Source organism: Ictidomys tridecemlineatus, chromosome X, assembly GCF_052094955.1.
Source record: "Ictidomys tridecemlineatus isolate mIctTri1 chromosome X, mIctTri1.hap1, whole genome shotgun sequence".
Lineage (NCBI taxonomy): Eukaryota > Metazoa > Chordata > Mammalia > Rodentia > Sciuridae > Ictidomys > Ictidomys tridecemlineatus.
In genome coordinates this window covers 80,147,307-80,170,459 of record NC_135493.1, presented here as the reverse complement: position 1 = coordinate 80,170,459, position 23,153 = coordinate 80,147,307, and the positions used below count along the sequence as shown (strand labels likewise).

The 23,153-nt window shown below is 37.0% G+C and overlaps 1 protein-coding gene across 18 annotated transcripts in view; it reads left to right on the top strand.

Moving 5' to 3' along the window:
- Positions 1–23,153, top strand: part of Huwe1 (HECT, UBA and WWE domain containing E3 ubiquitin protein ligase 1) — a 143,829-nt gene that overhangs the window by 83,833 nt on the left and 36,843 nt on the right. For 14 of the 18 annotated variants that reach the window (XM_078034765.1, XM_021719791.3, XM_021719790.3 and 11 more), the window contains 21 exons: positions 131–376; positions 1,645–1,778; positions 2,185–2,279; positions 3,929–4,120; positions 6,288–6,504; positions 7,114–7,236; positions 7,797–8,034; positions 8,644–8,874; positions 9,807–9,929; positions 10,760–10,855; positions 11,176–11,445; positions 12,530–12,682; positions 14,381–14,508; positions 14,709–14,790; positions 15,384–15,560; positions 16,182–16,341; positions 16,651–17,009; positions 18,863–19,058; positions 20,209–20,376; positions 21,929–22,074; positions 22,431–22,497. In XM_078034765.1, the coding sequence (XP_077890891.1) occupies positions 131–376; positions 1,645–1,778; positions 2,185–2,279; positions 3,929–4,120; positions 6,288–6,504; positions 7,114–7,236; positions 7,797–8,034; positions 8,644–8,874; positions 9,807–9,929; positions 10,760–10,855; positions 11,176–11,445; positions 12,530–12,682; positions 14,381–14,508; positions 14,709–14,790; positions 15,384–15,560; positions 16,182–16,341; positions 16,651–17,009; positions 18,863–19,058; positions 20,209–20,376; positions 21,929–22,074; positions 22,431–22,497 (3,601 nt within the window). The remainder of the gene's footprint in view (positions 1–130; positions 377–1,644; positions 1,779–2,184; positions 2,280–3,928; positions 4,121–6,287; positions 6,505–7,113; positions 7,237–7,796; positions 8,035–8,643; positions 8,875–9,806; positions 9,930–10,759; positions 10,856–11,175; positions 11,446–12,529; positions 12,683–14,380; positions 14,509–14,708; positions 14,791–15,383; positions 15,561–16,181; positions 16,342–16,650; positions 17,010–18,862; positions 19,059–20,208; positions 20,377–21,928; positions 22,075–22,430; positions 22,498–23,153) is intronic. The other 4 variants (XM_078034767.1, XM_078034766.1, XM_040281155.2 and 1 more) reach the window with 2 other exon arrangements.

Genomic DNA, 23,153 nt, shown 5'->3' with positions numbered 1-23,153 from the left:
TATTTTGGTGCCACTGATTACCAAGAGACATGGCCGTGTCTGAATTTGGAAGACTTCCATTGTGACTCTTAAAAGACATGTATATGAAGTTATTTATGTATTATTAACACATTAATTGTTCTTGTTTCAGACACTGTCACATGAACCCAAAGTCCTTCAGGAGGGTCTCCTTCAGTTGGACTCCATCCTCTCTTCCTTGGAGCCTTTACATCGCCCCATTGAATCTCCTGGGGGCTCAGTTTTGTTGCGAGAACTGGCATGTGCTGGCAATGTTGCTGATGCTACCCTCTCAGCTCAGGCCACACCTCTACTACATGCACTCACTGCCGCCCATGCCTACATCATGATGTTTGTTCATACTTGTAGAGTTGGACAGGTAAGAATGATCATAGAGGCAAACATGTTGGTTTAAAGCCAGTGAAATACTTAGCCTAGCAACTGAAAAACCATTCCCATTTAAAGTGAGGTGTTTTTTTGTTTTGTTTTGTTTTTGGTGTGGGAGGGTGCCCATTTGGTGGGTGGTTTGCATTTATGCTTCAAGTTACTATTTCACTTTCCCTTAGGCTTTTTTTTTTATTAGAAGTTGTGTGACCATAAAAGTCATCATTTGGATTGGACCTTCTTGAGACTGAAGAGAGGTTTTAATAATCACCAGGCATTAATAGAAGACAACTGGCATGTGTAGTCAGTTACCAAAGCACATAAACCTCGATTACATGTTCATCAGGCCTCATTTCTAATCTTTCTGCAAGTTAATGTAAGCCTGATGATGGAATGGAATACAGAACATTTAAATCAGTAGTAATTAACAAATTGCTAAAAAAAAAAATATCCCTGTGCCTGCAACCCATGATATCTCTTGTGGTTACTTAAAAGAGTATTTGTGTGTGCACGTGCGTGCACTCACAATTTTGCTACCTTTATTTCTCAGGTAATTGGGTTTTTTTCTTCAGTTGTTGATAGACCTTTTATTTTTATTTATATGTGGTGCTGAGAATCGAACCCCGTGCCTCACTCATGCTAGGCAAGTGCCCTTTTGCTGAGCCACAGCCCTAGCCCCTGATTCTTAAATTAGTGTTGTAATAGCTCAAAAGCCCTGTTTTATACTGTTGAGCAGAAATACATTCTCTGTCACCTATGAATCAGTCAAATAAGAAATCACAAGTACAATTATAAACTATTCAGGAGATTATTACATAAAAAGGCTAATGATTTATTTTCATTTTCTTTATCAAATGGAAATTAAGCAAAAAACATTCAACAAATTAAATAAATCCACATATTTGCTGAAGGAAAGAAATTGGAGAGAAATAATAAGCCCACTCCCCCACCAACCAAAAAAAATTAGGAAATAGTTTTAAACTGTTTCTTTTGTTTAGAACAGTTACTTTGATACCTGTCTTTCACTTTACAAAAAGCAATGAGAAGGCATATTAGACAATCATATGTAAGTACTCTAAGAGAATACCTTAAGGAACCATGATCTTAAATGGGGATATTTTGATGAAGTGTACAATTCTGGGAGAATAGCATTGAAATAAAATAGAATTTTTTATCCTTCGAAAACAGATGAAAGTTGTTTTTTGTATATAATTGTTCAAAAAGACTATCTCTTATGTGAAATTCTTTCTGGTTTGTTTGCAGAGTGAGATTCGTTCCATCTCCGTTAACCAGTGGGGTTCCCAGTTGGGGTTGAGTGTTCTGAGCAAGCTGAGCCAGTTATACTGTTCTCTGGTGTGGGAAAGCACTGTCCTCCTCTCCTTGTGTACCCCAAACAGGTAAAAGAATGGTCATCTCTCTTAATATCCCTATTACATTTTCTTACAAGACAACTTAAGCTCAGTAAGCATGGAAGGATAGCTATGGTCAAGGGTGGACAGCATGATAAAATGTTGAGTCTTTCTTGTCTTGCACACTTAACTGAAAAATTATACCATCTTGTGTGTCTTTGATTTGATGTCCCAACTGTTTTGTGTCAGTATAGTAGGTGTTTAATATTTGATTCTCTTTTTATTAGCCAGATATGAAAAAATTATGCTAGAAACTTTGTTGAATTGCAGGTTTATTACAGTAAGGATAACTTACATACTCCAAGGAGGGATAATATTGGTCAAGCAAGTTAGAGACCATGCACAGTGAAAGTAGCTCTTTTTCTTTTTTTGCTGACTGTTTCTCTTATTGCAGCCTACCATCTGGGTGTGAATTTGGCCAAGCGGACATGCAGAAACTGGTTCCAAAGGATGAGAAGGCAGGTACGACCCAGGGCGGAAAAAGATCAGGTAACTCTAAGAAACTAAAATCTTAGTCATTAATTCTTCTAAGTTCTGTCCCTGTGTCTGTAGGTTTATTGTGAAATTTTAGTTAGCTCTTTTCATACATAGACCTCAGTTTTTATCCTTTCACTATTTTAATTAAATTTTAACTATTTTTATCATTTTCTCACTAAAAGACACAATTTTAAAAAATTAGAAAATACAATAGAAACAAGAACCCATATTTATGCCTCTAAAATCACACACAGAATTTTGGAATGTCTGCCCGATCATTTTTTTCTGAGAACATTTATAGTAGTCTTAGATAAAACATTTTCATAGATCTTTCTTTTTAACTAACAATTAAGTGTCATGTAAAAGTACAAAAATTTCTTAAGTTTATAATGTGTTATTTTGAAAAATGAACATCTTTTGTAGTAGTTTCATGAAATATAATATTGATTTGCTAAAATTCACTCCATCAAAAGATTTTAATTTTCAATATGAAATTTCAATATTTTTTACAGGTTGAAATAAAAATTTTGACCATATTGGATTAAACAATATATTAATATAAACTTCACCTATTTTACCTTTTACTGTGGCCACTGAAAATACATTTCTATTAAACAGTACAGCTTTAGAAATTTTTTTTTGTTATCTTGCTATAAAATTTCCATAGCACAGTAAGCAGAAATCACACAAAATTCTCTGACCCTAATGCAACAAACCTAGAATTAATAAAAACAACTTTTCAGAAAGTTTAAGATCTCTTATATTCTATTTTGAGCAAATGAAAATTGATAGAAACTATTAAGAAAGCAATTTAATACATTCTATATATAAAATTGTATTTGAAAGGCTTAATAATTCATACTGAAATTAGTAAGGAGAAAAAAACTTTCAAGGATGAACCAGTAAGCAAGGACTTGTATGACAGCTTGTTGTTAGGGAAGTGGAAAAGAATTATACCCACCTCTGATAGTTAATTTTGGAGAAAATGTACCCACTTAATCAAAAATGATACTCTCAAATTTAGTCAGAATATATCAAATTTAACTCAGTGAATAAATAAAATAATTTGTTAAGAACTATGAATGAAATTAGATTCATGGTAAAAGAATTGCCTTTTATAATACTCACTTTAGCAACCAAAAAATGTACTTGGTTTCTATGTAAATTTTTCCAGAACAAAAAGAAAACTTGATGACTTATTTTATGAAGTTCACAGTTAATTCTTAAACCTAAGAGTGCACACACCAAAAATTAAGTACACATTACCCATTCATGTTCAAAATTTGTAAATAATAGGAAATAGAATTCTCTAGTGACATTCTATGATATCCAATTTGAGTTATTGAACAAACTACAAAATTCTAAGGGACATCCACATGTAACCATCATGCCTACAACAGTAGTCTATGTGAATGGTATTCCATTGGTTAAGACTATCCATGTCAGCAGTAAGCTACTTAGTAGAGTTCCATAGAGAATATCATATAAGTGCAGGTTTTGGGATGTGTTTTCTTTTCTTTTTTTTTCCCCAGATTTAGGAAGTCATTGAAATTTAAAGAGTAACAAACACCATAGGTAGCTCTTTCTTGGGATTCTTCAGAACAAGGAAGCAGGTAAGTGCTGGCTGTACATGATCTTATTGCTCACCTCTATGTCTGCAGATGGGGAACAGGATGGAACAGCTGGAAGTATGGATGCTTCTACCCAGGGCTTATTGGAAGGCATTGGGCTAGATGGTGACACATTGGCTCCCATGGAGACAGATGAACCTACTGCTTCAGATTCTAAGGGCAAATCTAAAATCACACCAGCCATGGCAGCTAGAATTAAACAAATCAAGCCGTTGTTGTCAGGTGAGTGATTCATTTCTTTCTACTTCCTTTTCTGGCTTTCAGAGGCTTAGCCAGCCCTCAAGCAAATTGAGTTGCAAAGGCTGTATCATTTCATGTAAAGAAATACAAAACTTCTGTGAATCACATAGTTTGATAAGTCCCTACTATGATATGCTCTTTGTTAGCTTCTAGGGATGCAGAGATGAGAGAATCTCTTTCTGAGAGCCATCTATACCCTCCCTTATAATTCCTTCTCTCCTTACTCACTCTTCAACTATTGCAGATGGCTTCTGCTCCTACCATTCCACTGAAATATCTTGCCAAGGTACCTATTATAACTTCCTTATTGCTGAGTCCACTGAATAATTCTTAGTTCCCTTTTCACCTTTGTGCCACATGTTAGCTGACCTACCATATCCTTGTAGAAATAACTGTTCCCTTGGCTTTGTTACCAAGCTCTCCTGATCACTTGTCTGACTACTCTACCAGTCTGATCTCTTCCTTTCTTTGTCCCTTAAAGAAAACTTTGGAAAGTGACATGACCTATATTATGTATTTTGTCATCTACATGAAGACACATTGATAAAGTACAAAATTTCATTAAAGATGTGTACTTGTCTGTCTTTGCTCTCTCTTGCCGTGAATGTAATGTCAGCATTTGGGGAACCTATTTTGTGTGTTCCTCAATAGTTACCACTTTCTGACTCCTTAATACAAATATGAAGAAAAGCAAAGACATAGCTCTTTGGAGTCTGGGGCCCTTCCAATTAAGCAAGCAGAAAATGGCCTTTGGTGTTGGTTTTTCTCTTTCCATTTGTTATCCTAAATCCCCATGAGTTTTATGCTTTATTGTGATTTATTTCATTTTTTTTAATTTGAAAATCTACCCCAAATTGAAGTAAAATTGACCATCCAAATAGTTGTCCTTGTTGTGTTACTCTTTGTTGATAGGACCTTGGAGTTTTCTGGGGTTTCTATGTGGGCCTAGTCATAGTCCATGCTTGGTGGTTACTGGCTTATTTTCCTCTTATCCTTTAACTACCTTTGAGCCACTTTGCTACCTGAAATCAGGGGCATGAAAGCATATGCATTTCCCCATTATTTGAATTTGTTGGGTTTTCAAGAGTCTGAATATACTCGGCTTCCAACCACGCAGTACATATATCTTTAGCCCATTTAGGACTATTTCCTGTCCTCCTATTCTGTATACCTCAGAGATAAGTTTTGAACATGATATGTGACATGAGCTCAAATAAAATCTACACAGTAGGTTCATAAGTGTAGATACATCCTTATAAGACTTAGTTTGATTCAGACTTACTCCTACTTGGCTCTGGATAAATAACGTTTATTTCAAAGGTGCTATAACAGCATTGTTTTTTTCAGAGTAGTAGTCATTGTAGAAATAGAAAAAAGTAATGTTTCAAAAAAAAGCAAGAAAGCAATATTTGGGCTTTTTTTCTTTACAATACAATTTAAAAAAAAATTCCCCCAGTACTGCGGATAGAACCAAAGGCCTCACACATGCTGGCTAGATGGGTGTTCTACCCCTGAGCCATATGTCCTCAGTCCTTCTTTACCTTTTTATACGTTTTTCCTTTTACTTTTGTTTCTATTTATATTCCTCTCTTTTGTGTTTTTAAACATATACTGAAAACTATCCTATAAAGGAGAGTTTGCAGTGCCTATAATCTAATTCCTTAAGAATCCAGTTTTAAAATTGTTACACTTTTCCTAGCAATCTTTTTTCCTTTAGGCCTATGTTTTATGTTGTGATCAGATAATATATAGTGTATGTGATCTTTTCTGCTCCAAATCATTCAAGCATTTTTGTCAGCATAAAGTTGACTTGTAAGTGACTCCATAAGTCAGTAGATGTATCATTTAGTTTATCGATGCACCTTGCTATATTACTTCTACAAAGGCAGTTTTATTTTATACTTTCTATAACATTGTTTGGATGCTTGTCTTACACATTTGTTATGTATTGAATGTCAGCATACTTCTGACTCCTGCTTTCAAAAGAGGCACTTTTCCCTTGTGAACTTTTTGTATTGTCATGTGGAGTTTCCTAGGTGTTGTTCAGAGTAAGTGGTCAGTCATAAAAATGTATTAACAGTAATGTTTCTGTTGGAATGAAACTATTCTGAGAATACTATACACCATTATTCTGATTTCTGGATTCCAGCTTCCTCCAGATTAGGCCGAGCACTTGCTGAGCTATTTGGACTCCTTGTTAAACTTTGTGTGGGGTCTCCTGTCCGCCAGAGAAGGAGCCATCATGCTGCTAGCACCACTACAGCACCAACACCTGCTGCTCGATCAACAGCTTCAGCCCTCACTAAGCTCCTCACAAAGGGCTTATCTTGGCAGCCCCCACCATATACACCTACTCCTCGCTTCAGGTGAGGTTCTGCATGAGATTCAGGGACAAGAATGTTTCCTTAAAACTAATATAACTTGTTCCTATTCTACTTAAATGGAGAGTCAACCACTAAATGCATGGACTAGGTCCCTTGTTTGTTGTAGATGTGTACCTCAAATAAATTGTAAGGCCCTTGTTTTTGTTGTACCTAGTTTTAGAACATGGAAATTTTAAAAGCATTTGCAATCAAACTGCACATCCATGACCCTATATTCTTTATTAGGTGGCAAGTGTCATGTTTGGTATCTGATTTTTCTTTTGGAGGGATTGAACCCAGGGACACTTAACCACTGAGCCACATTCCTAGCCTTTTTATATATTTTTTTTTATTTTGAGACAGGATCTCATTAAATTGCTGAGGCTGACTTGGAACTTGTGATTCTCCTGCCTCAGCCTCCCAAGTCACTGGGGTTACAAATGTGCTTCTGTTGTCTTTGAAATTTTAATAACTATACAAGTTACCCACCTGCTTTTCAGTCAGTCACTTTGGTGCATTGTTAAATTTTACATTTAGCTTCTATGTGAATTTCCCAATTGCTTTTTTGTCTGCCTCAGAAAAGGTTAAACTTTTGCTTTCTCCCTCTTTTAGGCTGACATTCTTCATCTGTTCAGTTGGTTTCACCTCCCCAATGCTGTTTGATGAAAGGAAGTATCCCTACCACCTCATGTTGCAGAAATTTCTCTGCTCTGGAGGCCACAATGCTCTTTTTGAGTAAGGGTCATTTTCTTCATAGAGAAGCATTTCTTGAAGTTTGGTCTTTTCTGTGTGCCTTGCTATCCCACATCTTTCTGAGTCACCTATCTTGTGATAGTGTGATGTATCGAAATAGCCATTAGTTACACTTTCATATTCTGGGAACCAACCACATGTGTCTCCATTTTCCTTGAAGGGTGCTGGGTGGTATTTAGCCTGTTCCTAGGGGTGTTCATCAGGCCTTCTGCTTTTACTCATTTGGCTTCCAGTTCCTGGTACATATTTTTAATAGACTTCTGTTTATGTTTTTCTGAATATGATGAAATTTTTTTACTTTTCTTGATCAGAGGTTTTCTATTCTGAGCTTTAGTGGAGTGGGGGATGTGTGTATGTGTGTCTGTGTATGTGTTTAAGGCTTTCAAAAGTAAAGCTAATAAATGTTGAACAAATTTAAAGTAGTAACTCCAAGAAGAAGATCATATATTCATATAGACATTGGGGACCTTTTAAATGTAAATCCTCTGCCTTATCTAAAATACTAGTATTTTATCCCCATACTTTCTCGTATCTGAATTTAGAACTTTCAACTGGGCTCTATCCATGGGAGGCAAAGTTCCTGTGTCTGAGGGATTGGAACATTCAGATTTACCTGATGGCACAGGAGAATTCCTAGATGCCTGGCTTATGCTTGTGGAAAAGATGGTGAATCCCACTACAGTACTTGAATCTCCACATTCATTGCCTGCCAAATTGCCAGGAGGCGTCCAGAACTTTCCACAATTCAGTGCTCTTCGTTTCCTTGTGGTAACTCAGAAAGTGAGTATTCCTCATTCTAAAGCCAAGAGGAATTTCTTTTGCTAACTGGATAATTCTCACTCTCCTTAATAAAATAATATCAGGTTTTGTTTTTGTTTCACAATGATTGGGATCAAACCCAGGGCCTTGTTTGTGCTGGGAAAGTGCTCCTCCACATGTATGCCAGGCCAATAATGTGATTATTTTTTTAAATATTTATCTTTTAGTTATAGGTGGACACAGTGTCTTTATTTTACTTTATGTGGTGCTGAGGTTCGAAACCAGTGCCTCACACATGCTAGGCAAGTGCTCTACCTCTGAGCCACAACCCCAGTAATAAGATTATTGAGTAACGTTGGATTCTAGGCACAGATAGGGCTGTTTACAGAAAAGTAATAGAGACCATTTTTGAGTTTTCTTTATTATGTATATATAAACTATGAACTTCAGATTGATACTTCCAGGATAAATTAAATGCTCCTTCTCCATGATTACTTGGGCTCTGGCAGTAATTTTGTGGACACTAACTGATTGTGGAAGGATTGTCCCAAAATTTTGTCACCTATATTTCTCCTGGGACTTTGAATTCAGGCAGAAAAGATCTTCATACACTTTTTAAATGACTTCCAGGCAGCCTTTACTTGCATTAAGAACCTGTGGAATCGCAAACCCCTGAAAGTCTATGGCGGGCGAATGGCTGAGTCCATGCTGGCCATTCTGTGCCACATCCTCCGAGGAGAACCTGTGATTCGAGAAAGACTAAGCAAAGAGAAAGAAGGGTCTCGAGGAGAAGAGGATTCAGGGCAAGAAGAAGGTGGATCTCGCCGGGAACCTCAAGTCAACCAACAGCAACTGCAGCAGGTAAATGGCTAGCCCTACACTTCTAGAACCTCCACTTTGCTCTAGATGAAGTACAATGCTTGTGAGTTTTCTATGCTCATATGCCACTAAGTGTCTGGTTCTGTTAACCAGGAAGTAGGTTAAATTCCCTGCTTTCTTAACATTTTGTTGTTGTTTTCCTCCCGAGGGAAGCAGTAGTATAGTCTCTGTTCTTGGCATAGGTAACACAAATTTGTGTCCTCCTAAGCATGTTCATTCTGATGTTCACACTTGCCTGTTCTTTGGAGTCAAATTTTGCGCAGCTGCTTTCCGATTAATCTGTAAAGGGAAGGATTCTTGTAAATCATTTGTTCTCCAACAAGAGCCATTTTTTTGAATTTTAAAAATTGGGTAGATCCACTTTAGCATTTCTCCCCTGAATTTTATTATATGGAAGTTCTCTTTAAGTCTAGAGTCCTATTCAAATCTGTCTTCTGTATATACATACCCTTTTGATTATGAAAGTAATACTTACTTTAGAATGTTTAGAAAATATAGCAAAGTATTTTTAAAGGCATTCCCAAGTTAATTGCACAAGATACTCATTGCTTCTTTCAGTCACTTAGTTCTATGCCTAATTTTTACATATGCACAGTCAAGTAATATGTTAAATCATTGCTGTCATTGAGAAATTTTTGCTAATTACTTTTACTTTAATTTTTGGATGTTAATTTTCTTATTATTGTGAAATTGTGGTATATATTTTTCTTAGGTAATGATCACTAGGTAAGTTTTTTTAGGTACTTCTTCTGTTGCCAGTTTTCCAGAAAAATTGGGATCCACTTGTTTTTCTTTGTATGAATCATAAAGTTAGAAAATTTTTGAGTTTCCATTCTGAAAATGTTCCTTTCTATTTTATTTGCATTTGTATTTTCCTATTACTGTGGTGCTGAGCTCTTAAATTATTGTTATAGCTCATGGACATGGGTTTCACAAGAGAACATGCCATGGAAGCCCTGTTGAACACCAGCACCATGGAGCAGGCCACAGAGTACCTTCTAACCCACCCTCCTCCAATCATGGGAGGAGTCGTTCGGGTGAGTTGGTTTAGGAGCTTTTATATGCCAGAGTGACAGTTTGGCTGTTGGTGTCATTTTTTTCCTTCATTCTTCCATCATTGGTCTTTCTATAAACCGCTTCTCATTTTCATCCTTCTCCATTGTCGATATTTTCATTTCATGATAACTCAGTGTTTCTGAATGTAATAGTCATTCAGACTTCCTATCCTGTAGCTACGCAAATTATTACACTTTGTAGAAGAGCCAAGAGTCAATAACCAGCACAAAATACATTCTTTCATGGTGTACACAATATGTAGTCACATTGAAGCTTTAATTTTCATTGTGATTTCCCCTATTATTCTTTTCAGGGGCAGTCAACCACTGAGCCATCTCCCTAGCCCTATTTTGTATTTTATTTAGAGACAGGATCTCACTGAGTTGCTTAGCGCCTTACTTTTTGCTGAGGCTGGCTTTGTACTTGCCATCCTCCTATCTCATCCTCCTGAGCCACTGGGATTACAAGTGTGATATGATTATAAGTGAGACCTCTATTGTTGTTCTTATGTGGTTTGAGTAAACCTAGTTACCTAGTTTTTTTATATTCTTTACTATTGAGACATTCAGAGCCTCTTCCACTCTAAAGCTTGAATAGACTATCTTGATTCCTTGTGAATTGGGTTGCCTTTTTTTTTCAACATGTTGATGGACCTTTATTTGTATGTAGTGCTGAGAATCAAACCCAATGCCTCACACATGCTAAGTAAGCGCTCTACCACTGAGCCACAATCCCAGCCCCAGGGTTGCCTCTTTTTGTGTTTCTTTCTTTAGGTTTTGTGTAAGTATTGGGTTTTCTGTTGTCACTCTAGGATCTCAGCATGTCTGAAGAGGACCAGATGATGAGAGCAATTGCGATGTCTCTAGGACAGGATATTCCAATGGATCAAAGGGCAGAGTCACCTGAGGTAAACAGGAAACCGCATCAGTTACTTCAGTCCACTACACTTATAGAAAATACAGGGCAGTACTAAAAATGATTTGGGGGCAATATTATCGGATACTGCAGATAATTGGCAATGCTTTGGGGTATTGGAGTCATCCTCTTTAGCCTTCTCTGTCTTGGCCCAAGCTCTGTGACTGTCCTTGTACTTATTGCTACACCCTTACTAAGATATCAACTGCTAGAAAAGCTAGAAGGATATTCATATTGTAAGGTTCCCAGGGTCTCCATATCTTTCCTCCTTCACCTGTCCTATGTACTACGCTTTTTTTCTCTTGTCTCCAGGAAGTTGCCTGTCGAAAGGAGGAAGAGGAACGAAAAGCTCGGGAAAAGCAAGAAGAGGAAGAAGCTAAATGTCTAGAAAAGTTCCAGGATGCTGACCCATTGGAGCAAGATGAGCTCCACACGTTTACAGATACCATGTTGCCAGGCTGCTTCCACCTTCTTGATGAGCTGCCAGACACAGTGTATCGTGTGTGTGATCTGATCATGACAGCCATCAAACGTAATGGAGCAGACTATCGTGACATGATTCTGAAGCAAGTAGTCAATCAGGTGAGCTCTCAAGGGACCAGAAGAAACAAGTATGTGAAATAATTTTCCTGCCATCTAACATCCCGAGTTCTGGAAATCTAGGATTTCTGCAATCTAAATATGGTTCTATTTGAATTGTTTTGAAAATAATCTTGCTTTTGCCTGAATGTTTCCTACAACTATGAATTTAATTATGTTACCAAAATAGCTTTGGGAAAATTAAAACTTTTTCTAGTTGTCTCTTGGGTTCATCTAAACAGTCCAAAATGTGTTTCACTCCTGAACCAAGTTAATTGCCCCCCCCTTCTCACAAATAAGTGTCTTTTTCTTCCTATTCAGCCACCATATCCTTTCCCCTACCTGGCTTTTTTTTTTTTTCCTTTTTAGACAATGTTTTCCCTCATTATAAAATATATGCTAATTGTAGAAGTAGGATAAGAAATAAATTATCCTAAATCCCCATATCCAGAGATAGCCAGTTAATGTTTTCATTATATTTCCTTTATTATTTTAATCAGCGTATATATTTAAATCATTAAAATATTTTGTATGATTTCTAATTCTAGAATGGGGGGGAAACTCAAAATTGGAAAAGTTTTTGAACTACATAACTTTAAGGCATAAAAACATAAAACTAAAGAAAAACTGCATAAGATATTTTCACAGAAAGGTTTGGGTTTTTTTAATGTGTATCAAGAGCTTAACAAATGATTTTAAGGATTAATAGATTACAGAGTAGACTAAAACCAAATTAAAATTTCTTAGCATTGCGAGGGGTTTTTTTATGATAATTCTGGGAGGGTTATTATGAAAGCTTATTGAAAGAGTATAAATTGGTATGACTTTTTTGTTATTGACTTTATGCCCCAAGAATTTTTTTAAACATTGATTTCCTTTAACTTAGAATGTAGCCGTCTTAAAATTAAGCCCTTGTGCTGACTACATCACCTTTTCTTAGACATTAAATCCCTGTGGTAAATATGTTACTATTTATCTACTTTTCCTTGGTTAACATTTTGGGGGTGGAGGGAGTATTTTAAAAGATTGAGGGTGTTTTCACAAACCTCACTTCTTTGCATAACTTGGAACTTTTCTGCTTTTCTAGGTATGGGAAGCTGCTGATGTATTGATCAAAGCTGCTCTTCCCCTAACAACAAGTGACACAAAAACTGTGTCAGAGTGGATCAGTCAGATGGCCACCTTGCCCCAGGCCTCCAATTTGGCTACTAGAATCTTGCTTTTGACGCTACTTTTTGAGGTAAGATTTAGTTCTTTCAGGCCCTATAATCCATTCATTAAAAAATTATCAAAGAAATACCACATAGGACATCAAAGGAGAAGTATAAGCTATGATCCCTGCTTCTCATGAACCCAGCTCCTGAGAATTAAGTATGCATGGTTAAGAACAAAATAAAACTATTCTGTGGATACATAAATTGTATCATTAGGTTTTTTTTGTGAGTTTAGGAAGGACATACTACACATTGCTTAGACAGTATGAGAAGGTCTTCAGAGAATAAGTCTTAATTAGTTGAATCAACAGATTGTGGGGTGGTAGTTTAAAAGATGAATATTTAAATGATTATCATACTTGAGTCATGGACTATTTTTGCTTCTCTTAGGAAATCTAACTGGCAGCGGCATTAGTGAGATAGGCTATGGAAATTTGATGTTGTCAGTACTGATAGGTGTTAAGTAGTCAGACTAGTTTATCCTTTCCCTACCCTGCCTAGTCAGCAGATTATTTGAGTTAAGAGAATGATTTGGTCAAGACACATTATTATTCCAGTAAACACAGAAAGTCCTTAGGAAGCAGTGACTTTGAACACCTGGTTCTTCATTTGTAACTCATCATGTTTTGATAGCAACCTGAACTCAATGGAATAAACCCTTTGTAGCAACTCGAGATACATCCAATATGTATTAAGTTCTCATGGGTCTTTGTGTTCTAAATAGGTAGTTGTGAGAAAGGTTTCAAAATACTGAATATAACATTTAAGTCACTCATGGGCCCCCTATCTATAAAGAATCATAGGTAAAGTCTTGTATTTTCTTCTAATCCGTTTCCTGTCCATTTGAACAATTTAAATAAGTGTATGTAGACAGTTTTGTCCAACATTGTAATTATAACTTCTCCCATATCATACATACATTATTGTATGTTTTCAATGTTCTTGGTTTGTTTAAGTAGTCACTTTTTATTGGACATTATTTCATCTTCCTTAGAGATGGGCATAGTGGCCCACACCTATAATCCCAATAACTCAGGAGGCTAAGGCAGGAGAATGGCAAGGTGTCCTCAGCAACTTGGTGAGACCCTGTGTCAAAATAAAATATAGGACTGGGGATAGATTTTAGTTAGTATAGAACCCTTGGATTCAATCCCCAGTAACACGAACATAAAAAGTATTATAAAACTTATATGCAAATCAAAAGCTTTAAAGGTAGTCAAGAAGCTGGGGCTGTGTCTCAGTAGCAGAATGCTTGCCTAGTATGTGTGAGTACTGGGGTTTGATCCCAAGCACCACATATAAATAAAGAAGTAAAATAAAGGCATACTGTCTGTCTATGTCTACAATTTTTTTTTTTTAGAAAAAGTCATAGCCAAGACTACACAGTCTACATGACAGTCCCTAATGATGTTAATAACCATTTCCATATTTTGCACATATAAAGGTGCTAAAGATTATGTTGGAATATATTATATGGGGGAGGGGAGATTATTTGATCATCATAATTATTCTAGAGATATAAATTATGGCCCCTTTGAACCATGAGAAAACCAAAGCCTACAGAATGTAAGTAATTCATCTCAGATTATCAAACTGATAAATGCTAAAAGGTTGAATTTGAATTCAATAAATTCTGTTTGTTTTATATGATGCTACTTGTTGGTACTGGTTGGAAATTTGTATGTCTTTTTTTCCCCCCCCCCCCCCGTTGATGAATCAATCAGGAGTTGAAGCTACCTTGTGCTTGGGTTGTTGAATCAAGTGGCATCCTTAATGTCCTAATTAAGCTCTTGGAAGTAGTTCAGCCCTGCCTACAGGCTGCCAAGGAACAAAAGGAGGTCCAGACCCCAAAGTGAGTGATCCTGTATCTATCTTGGTTTCATTTTGATCCCTTAGGTATTGGCCCATTGATCTCAAGGCCTAAATCCACTCTTCTGGGGCATATATGGGGCAAATCTTGAGTACTTTTATGACATGCCTGATGAAGGCAGATTTTTCCCGGTGTGCAACAGATTTCTGGCTTGCCCAAAACAAATCATTTCTCCCTTTTAGGTGGATCACTCCAGTGTTGCTCCTGATTGATTTCTATGAAAAGACAGCCATCTCCTCAAAAAGGAGAGCTCAGATGACTAAGGTGTGTGATACATAGTGTCTTGTAGTGGAAAGGATAGTTTTACCTTGAAGCAAGAGTAGACCAGAAGAGAATATAAGAGAGTAGTGAAGGATATAAAGGTCTCTGACCAAGGTTTAAATCTTGGGGAATCTTCTCTTCTAAATGGGGAGTTAGAATTGTTTTCTTAGGGAGCTGCTTGCTAAGAGCCTCAAACTTTTGTGGAAATGGCTCTTAAGATGCCTTAAGAACTGAGCAATCAACAATGTAACTGAGTAACCAAAAGCAAATACTCCTTATTTGAAAATTATTACATACCACATTATGTTTCTAACTTCTTAGAAACAAAATTGTTGTTCCAATACATCCCAAAGGAGCCTTCTTTTTGTGAGGGAAACAAAAGGGAAATAAAGGTGGAGGTTTATTTGCCTACAGAGATGTTAGACAATAAGAGGGTAAATGTATATGAAAACCCTGTCTGTTTTCAGAATTTATTAAATGTCCAATGTGTTTCTTTTTCCTGGCTTAGTGTTAACAGTGAGCACTGATAAAGTTATTGTTTCTGGTAATAGTCAACCATGAAGGAAATACAAAGAAAGTTTATATTTTATATTTAGTACCTGCAGTCCAACAGCAACAACTGGCGCTGGTTTGATGACCGCTCTGGGCGTTGGTGTAGTTACAGTGCAAGCAACAACAGCACTATTGACTCTGCCTGGAAGTCTGGAGAGACAAGTGTGCGATTCACTGCAGGCCGAAGAAGATACACTGTCCAGTTCACTACTATGGTGCAGGTAAAGTTTATTGAAAAGGGGTTTATATTGGGTATGCCTTTTACTTCCTCTGAAGCAGCATTAAGGAGTAGAAGTAACACTTCTAATTTGGATATAGTTTTCAGAGAAGTGAGTCTTAAACTCTATGGATTATATCATTGGTCTGTGGCAGTTTGATGCTGCCCTTCCTGAAAATTATTTTTTGAATGTTTAATCAAAGGTTAGAGAGTGGTGAATGATGGTTTCTGCTCTATTGGGATGGAAGTTTAGAATTCATTAAAGGGCCTGTGTTTAACTCTTTACCTCTGGGAACCTTAGTGTTTTCTCTCTTTACCTCTGGGAACCTTAGTGTTTTCTCTCTTTACCTCTGGAAACCTTAGTGTTTTTTCTCTATAAAATATGGGATAAATTGCCAAGGTTCCTTCCTATTGTAGCATTTTACCTGGAATGTCTCCCTTCCATACACCCTTATAATTCCTTTTTGTTGTTGTTGTTGTTTTAATGGGGTCTTACTATTTTGTCCATGCTTGACTCAAACTCAGCTCAAGTTATCCTCCTGCCTTAGCCTCCAGAGTTACTAGAACTACAGGCATGTGCTACCTCAGTTGGTGAGATTTTTTTTTAATCTGTTTGAATTTTTAGGTTAATGAAGAAACTGGAAACCGACGACCTGTGATGCTGACTCTCCTCAGGGTACCACGGCTGAATAAAAATTCAAAAAACAGCAGTGGGCAGGAATTAGAGAAAACACTGGAAGAAAGCAAAGAAATGGACATCAAACGTAAAGAAAATAAAGTCAATGGTATGGAATTTTCATTTGGAATATTTTAAGGAGCATTTGGTTATTGGGGGGGGGTTTGTTTTAAGCTAAAACTGGGGTGGCTTTTGTGACTTAAGGTCTGGTCAATTTTATTGCAAGTGATACTCTATCAGGTTGCTTAACAAAGATACATAGTTTTCCCTTATGTATGCATTTTCATCCTGCCTAAGAATTGGTGTTTGCTGTGGTTCTCCTAATAGGATCTAAGTTCTTGGCTGGTTACTTCAGAGGGAGAGGTGTTGAAACAAACATCAAGTTAAACTGTCTAAACTTTTATTTTTCTATTTGTAGAAACCCCCTTGGCCTTAGAGAATACAAATACTGATAAAGAAACAAGCCTAGAAGAAACAAAAATTGGGGAGATCTTGATCCAAGGCCTAACAGAAGATATGGTGACTGTTTTAATCCGGGCCTGTGTGAGCATGCTGGGAGTACCTGTGGACCCAGACACTTTGCATGCCACCCTTCGCCTCTGCCTAAGGCTAACCCGGGACCACAAATATGCCATGATGTTTGCAGAGCTGAAGAGTACCCGCATGATCTTGAATTTAACCCAGAGCTCAGGCTTCAATGGGTTTACTCCCCTGGTCACTCTTCTCTTAAGACACATCATTGAGGATCCGTGCACTCTCCGTCACACTATGGAAAAAGTGAGTCCTTTTGGTGTCAGATACTGCTTTACCTCATACCTTTGGTCTCCTTGGTCTCAGAACCTGCTTTTGATTCCTCATAGGGTATATAATTAGCTGGATATATTGCATACATTTTTTTACCCTCCCAAGGTCATGCCTTGAAATTCATTGTAGGAATGCCTGTGAGGTATTCTCCCAAGAATCTGTTTTCAAAATATTGTATTTTGGTGTATAAAAGTAAAGTTTTTTGAATGTTTATGATTTGCCAGGCACTGTGATAGGCATTTTTTAAAAACCTATTGTGCAGATCAGAAAACAAGTTTGTATGTTTTAGGAGATTTATAAAGCAGTAGAAGAAATGACAAAGTAAGAATTAAAAAAATAAAATGTTTGGAACATAAACATTAAGACAACAGCAGAGAGGTGGAAGACAAATATCTTACTAGTAAAGCTTTTCCTCTCTGTACTTTATAAAATACTCTGTCCTTGGTAATTCTTTGTCAGTAGTCATCATATGACTGTGAACAGATTTCATTTTCATTTCACTGTCTTGGGATAATGTTTCGCACGCTGATAAATAGTTAAAATACACATTTTTGAACCTAGCTTTGTATTTGAGACACGGGGAACAAAAAGAGATAAGTTGTAGTTTTAACACATCAAATTAGCAAAGCACAAATGCTTCATAATATTCATTGTAGGTACAAGTGTAAAGAAATAGCCATACTCTTATTTTTATTTTTGATGCCATTGGAAATTGGTGCAGCCACATTGGAAGGCAGTTGGATGCTGTCAGTGTAATATATCCTTTGATCTAGAAACTCTAAATAGTATTTTGAAGACTAAAATTGACTGTGCCAACAAGTGCACAAGAATGTTCTCTGTGGACTTGCTTATAATGTCAAGAAACTAGAGATCAAATGTCCTGCAGTAGAAAACTAGATAAATAAATTATGGTTAAAGAAATGAAAATTATAATTATGACCAGATGGGCAGAACATAAGGGCCATAATGTCCTAAAGAGCATGGGTCATTTTATTTTTTTATAAAAAAAGGTCTTACCATATCAAAAGATGACTGTCAAAATGGCACATACCTGTAATCCCAGTGACCCAGAAGGCTCACAAGTTGGAGGCCAGTCTGAGCAATTTAGGAAGACCCTGTCTCAAAACTAAAAAGAACCTGGGATTTTAGCTCCAGGGTAAAAGGGCCCCTGGGTTCAGTCCCCAGTACCCTCTAAAAGACATCAAAAAGATGTTTATCTTTGTGAAAATCTTTTCACAAAGGAATAGATAATAAGAAGTACTTTAAGTTATTTTCTTCATATACTCCATGGCTGACAAGTAATTTTATTAGAAGAGCAAAATCATGGCTATGTCTAAGCCCTATGCTGTCAAAAGCAAACAGTCTGTAGTTTGATATGTCCTATACTGTGATTATTTTCTCAGACTGGTTGACTTTAGGCATAAAGAAAACATTTGATTTTGTTCTTATACACTAAGTGGTTATCAGTGTTGTATACTTGAACTATTCTTGTTTAAAATTCCAATACCATTTGGAGAGGCTAGGAGCCGACACTTAAATGTGGAAGCAATGTGGGATTTATTGTCTAGACCCATCTTCTAATTTCTGTAAAAGATCACATGCACTCTGATCTAAGAATTGGTAGTTTTGAGATGTACTGTAACTTTGTATTTTTTAATTGAAAGGATGGGTTGGACCAAGTATATCATTATCTCAAATCTAAAGCTATCCACTGTTTTGAGCCAGAGCTTGTTTTGTATTTTAGTCTTTGTTAACCCTTCCATGGCTATAGTTGTATTTTAAGAAAGTGGCATTTAGTCAGCAGTGTTTCTCCCTGTCTTTGCTAGGTTGTTCGCTCAGCAGCTACAAGTGGAGCTGGAAGCACTACCTCTGGTGTTGTGTCTGGCAGCCTTGGCTCCCGGGAGATCAACTACATTCTTCGTGTCCTTGGGCCAGCTGCATGCCGCAATCCAGACATATTCACAGAAGTGGCCAACTGCTGTATACGCATTGCCCTTCCAGCCCCTCGAGGTTCAGGAACTGGTGAGTTTAATTTGTTTCTGGCCTTTGAAACATGTCTGTGGCCTGGTATAATTCCAGAGATTTTTCTATGAAGAGATCTATAACTTAGAAAAATGTTGGAATATTGGCTGGTTGGTCATTTCAGTCAGTCAATTCAATAGGTAATTAAGTAGCTTCTCTGGACCCTGTAATAATCCCTTTTAGAAATATAAAGACTCATTCAGTCTAGTCTTTGCTTTGAAAGGGGAGAGGCTAGGCACTGGAAGCTTTGTGGAACAATAGAGCTTATCTATAGTTTATTTGTAAATAAAATGATAATTAAACATGAAGCAGATATGTGACTAATGGATTGCAGTGGGAAGTTTGCAATCTCAGCTGCGTATTCCTGCCAAAAAGCTATAGCTTGTATTTCATTATCATGGAAAAAATTATATGAATGCATGTTGTGTATTGTTTTATAAACAAACTGACTCAGACTCTTTGAAAAATATTAATTTCATGAAAAGGGAAAAATGCAAGCATCTCTTTAAGATAAGAGGAGACTAGAGCAATTATAGCCACCATCACTTTGATTGTGTTCTGTATTCAGATAAAGGAGTTTTGGGAAAAACTGAATAATATGTAGTGGATAATATGATTGTTTCCTGTGTGTTACAACAGTATTGTACTTACATAGGAGAATATTCTTGATCTTAGAAAGTGCAAATAGGCATATTTAAGGCTTATCAAACAGTATGTGGATGTTTATTTTACTGTCCTTTGAAATTTTCCACTGTTTTATGGGATTTTATTTTTAATATAAAGTTTAGAAAGGGCACTAATTATTTGGGGAGCCCTAGCTATGTACTTGGCCCCATACTGAGCATTTCTCATGCGTGTTTCATTTAACCCTCTAAATAAACAAAATTTAAAAATAAAAAACATGAGGTTTGTTGAAGAAAGGGAACTATATTTCAAAATAGAATTTCTTTAACTCTAAAGCCTATACTCCTCTATTCTTTGGAATTTAGGGAAGGCCAAAACCAGATTTTGTAGTATACTACTTGAACAGTGGTTGAAAATGCCCCTCTTTCCCTAACTATCCAAGCCATCTTTTGACTCTTTGTTGCCAGCCTAGTTTTTGGTGCTGTTTCAATATTAACTGATTTTTTTTCCTCTCATTTTGGCTTAGCTTCAGATGATGAATTTGAGAATCTTAGAATTAAAGGCCCTAATGCTGTACAACTGGTGAAGACAACTCCTTTGAAGCCTTCCTCCCTGCCTGTTATTCCTGATACAATTAAGGAAGTGATCTATGATATGCTGAATGCTCTGGCTGCATACCATGCTCCAGAGGAAGGTATGTGATTAGCCTACCTCAAGATGCTCACTGGGCACTTTAAGATATATGGTTTTGCCTGAGTCATTTCAACCAAGTCATGGCTTAGACTGGGTATATATGTTCAGTCTGGGTATCAAGATGAAGAAGACACAGGGCATATCTCTAAAGAAACTGATATAATATCTGTAAATATAGTGTTGAGAGATATTAGGGTATTGAGGCCTGTGGTAAAGCAGCTGACTCTGTGAGAGTAAGCTAAGTAAGAAAGTTTCTTAGAATAAGTCAGTTCTGACAGGAGAATGAAGAGTTTGCCAAAGATTCATTGTGTGAGAGTACAAAGATTTTAAAAAAGATAATTGCCCAGGTGTAGTGACACACAACTGTAATCTTAGCTACTTAGGAGGTTGAGGCAGAAGGATTTCAAGTTTAAAGCCAGCCTCGGTAACTTAGCGAGGCCCTAAAGCAACTCGGTGAGACCCTGTCTTTAAATTAAAAATAAAAAGGTCTGGGGAAGTAGTTCAGTAATAAAGTGCCCCTGGTTTCAATCCCCAGTACTACAATCAGTCAATCAATGGAGATTATAGCATCATGTGAGCAGATTGAAAATTTAAAAACCAGGGCTGGGGATGTGGCTCAAGCGGTAGCGTGCTTGCCTGGCGTGCGTGCGGCCCGGGTTCGATCCTCAGCACCACATACCAACAAAGATGTTGTGTCCGCCGAGAACTAAAAATAAATGTTGGAAATTCTCTCTCTCTCTCCTCTCTCCTCTCACTCTCTCTTTAAAAAAAAAAGAAAGAAAAAAGAAAATTTAAAAACCAGGAATTCTCTAATGTTTTCATATTAAAAAGCAAAACATCTTTATAGCCCAAAGAGCTAGGGCCAACATTAGAGGGTATGGCATGGCTTCCTCACTTTTGAGACCACCATTCCAATCCATCTTTATTCTTAGTTAAGAGGCTACATATAATTCATGTAGGCACTTAGAAAAGCATGAATGACTTGCTTAGAACCCAAAGTTCTGTTCTAATCAGGTCCTTCTGGATTCTATTTAGGATATACTTAAATGAGATGTCTACAGAATTGCACAAAATTTATGAATATTGCCTATAGTAAATTTTAAAAATCTGAGACATTTCTTTGCTTTTTATCCTTACAACATTCTAAACTCTTTAGAGTTCCTTGCATCTCTTATCACCACAGAACCTTTACCCAATCTCATATATATTTATTTTTTATGTGGTACCAAGGATCAAACCCAGTGCCTCACATGTTAGGCAAGCACTTTACCACTTACAACCCCAGCTCCCCAGGTGTGTTTATTTAGGCTTGGTAGTGACATCTGAGGAAAGTGAAGAGCCTAAGCAAATTGTCTGTGATCATGAGACTAGTGAGTATTAGAATGAGGATATCAGTCAACCAAGCTCTAATATAGTCATACATTGCTTAATGACAGGGATACATTATGAGAAATGTGATTTTGTTGTGCAAACACCTATACTTGCACAAATTTAGATGTTAAAGCCTACTACACACCTAGACAATGAAACAGGTGTTTTTTCTGCTTTTCTAGCAGACAAATCTGATCCTAAACCTGGGGCTATGACCCAGGAGGTTGGCCAGCTCCTGCAAGATATGGGTGATGATGTATACCAGCAGTACCGGTCACTTACTCGTCAGAGCAGTGACTTTGATACACAGTCTGGGTTTTCCTTAAATGTAAGTCAATTCCAACTGCCTTCTATCTTCTCTTTTTCCATTGCCTGTACACAGAATTTAGAGTTATGCCAGGGGAATTTCAAAAGTATTGATTATGATATATTTATAAATTATCTGTTGCCTGAAAATGAAGATTAGAGTCTTCCTTGGCTTTCCCTGCTTAGGTTGGAATGTCCCCTGAGTCTCTTGCCCCTTTTCTTACTCCTAATCTCCCAGTCACTATGTTATATGTAGTTAAAATGTTAGCCAAAGAGAATCTATAGCATTTGCAAATGATACCCTGGAAAGGAGTCCTGTCATTTGGGGACAACTGTCTTTGAATTTCATGATAGCTCAGGAATTTTCTTCTTCCACAGAGTCAGGTCTTTGCTGCAGATGGTGCCTCAGCTGAGACTTCTGCATCTGGGACTTCCCAAGGAGAGGGTAATGGTTTCCTTTCCTCCCTCTCATGTTATTATTTCTTGAGAAGGCATTTTGAAGATACTGTGGGTGTCCTGGGCAGAGGGTAGGCGAATACAGGTGTAACTCTCAGATTGTCTTGTCTAAGTGAACTTTGTCAAGGATGTACTCAGTGTTTAGTTAAAATATATATCTATATACTAAAGTAATGGGACTATAATTTCCATTACCTGTTAATGGTTGCTGTGGTAAGATCCTTCAGTTTTACTCTTTAAATCAGCCCCTTATTTCTTTTGGTTGTTTTCATAAGCTAATCAGATGCTTATGATACCATTCTAGCCAAATAATTAGTCTATTGTGGTTAATTCATTTTAGTAGGCTTACTGCCCATGTGAAATATATAGTATGGGTGATGATGAGAGTCAAGGGGAATATCCATGCCCACTATGCAGGCAAACTCTAATAGATTACAAAATGAATCCCTGCACTTTTAAGAAGTTGGTCTAAAGAGGGAGACTTACACAAATCGTAATGCAAGATAACTGCTGGAGGGGCATTCTTAGATAAGGCATAGTGGGCATGCAAGATCTTCATGTATCTAGATAATTTATAGAAGTCAGTATTCAAGCTGAACTAGATAAATGTGTGCCAGGAAAACAAAAGTGAAGGAAGAGATGAAA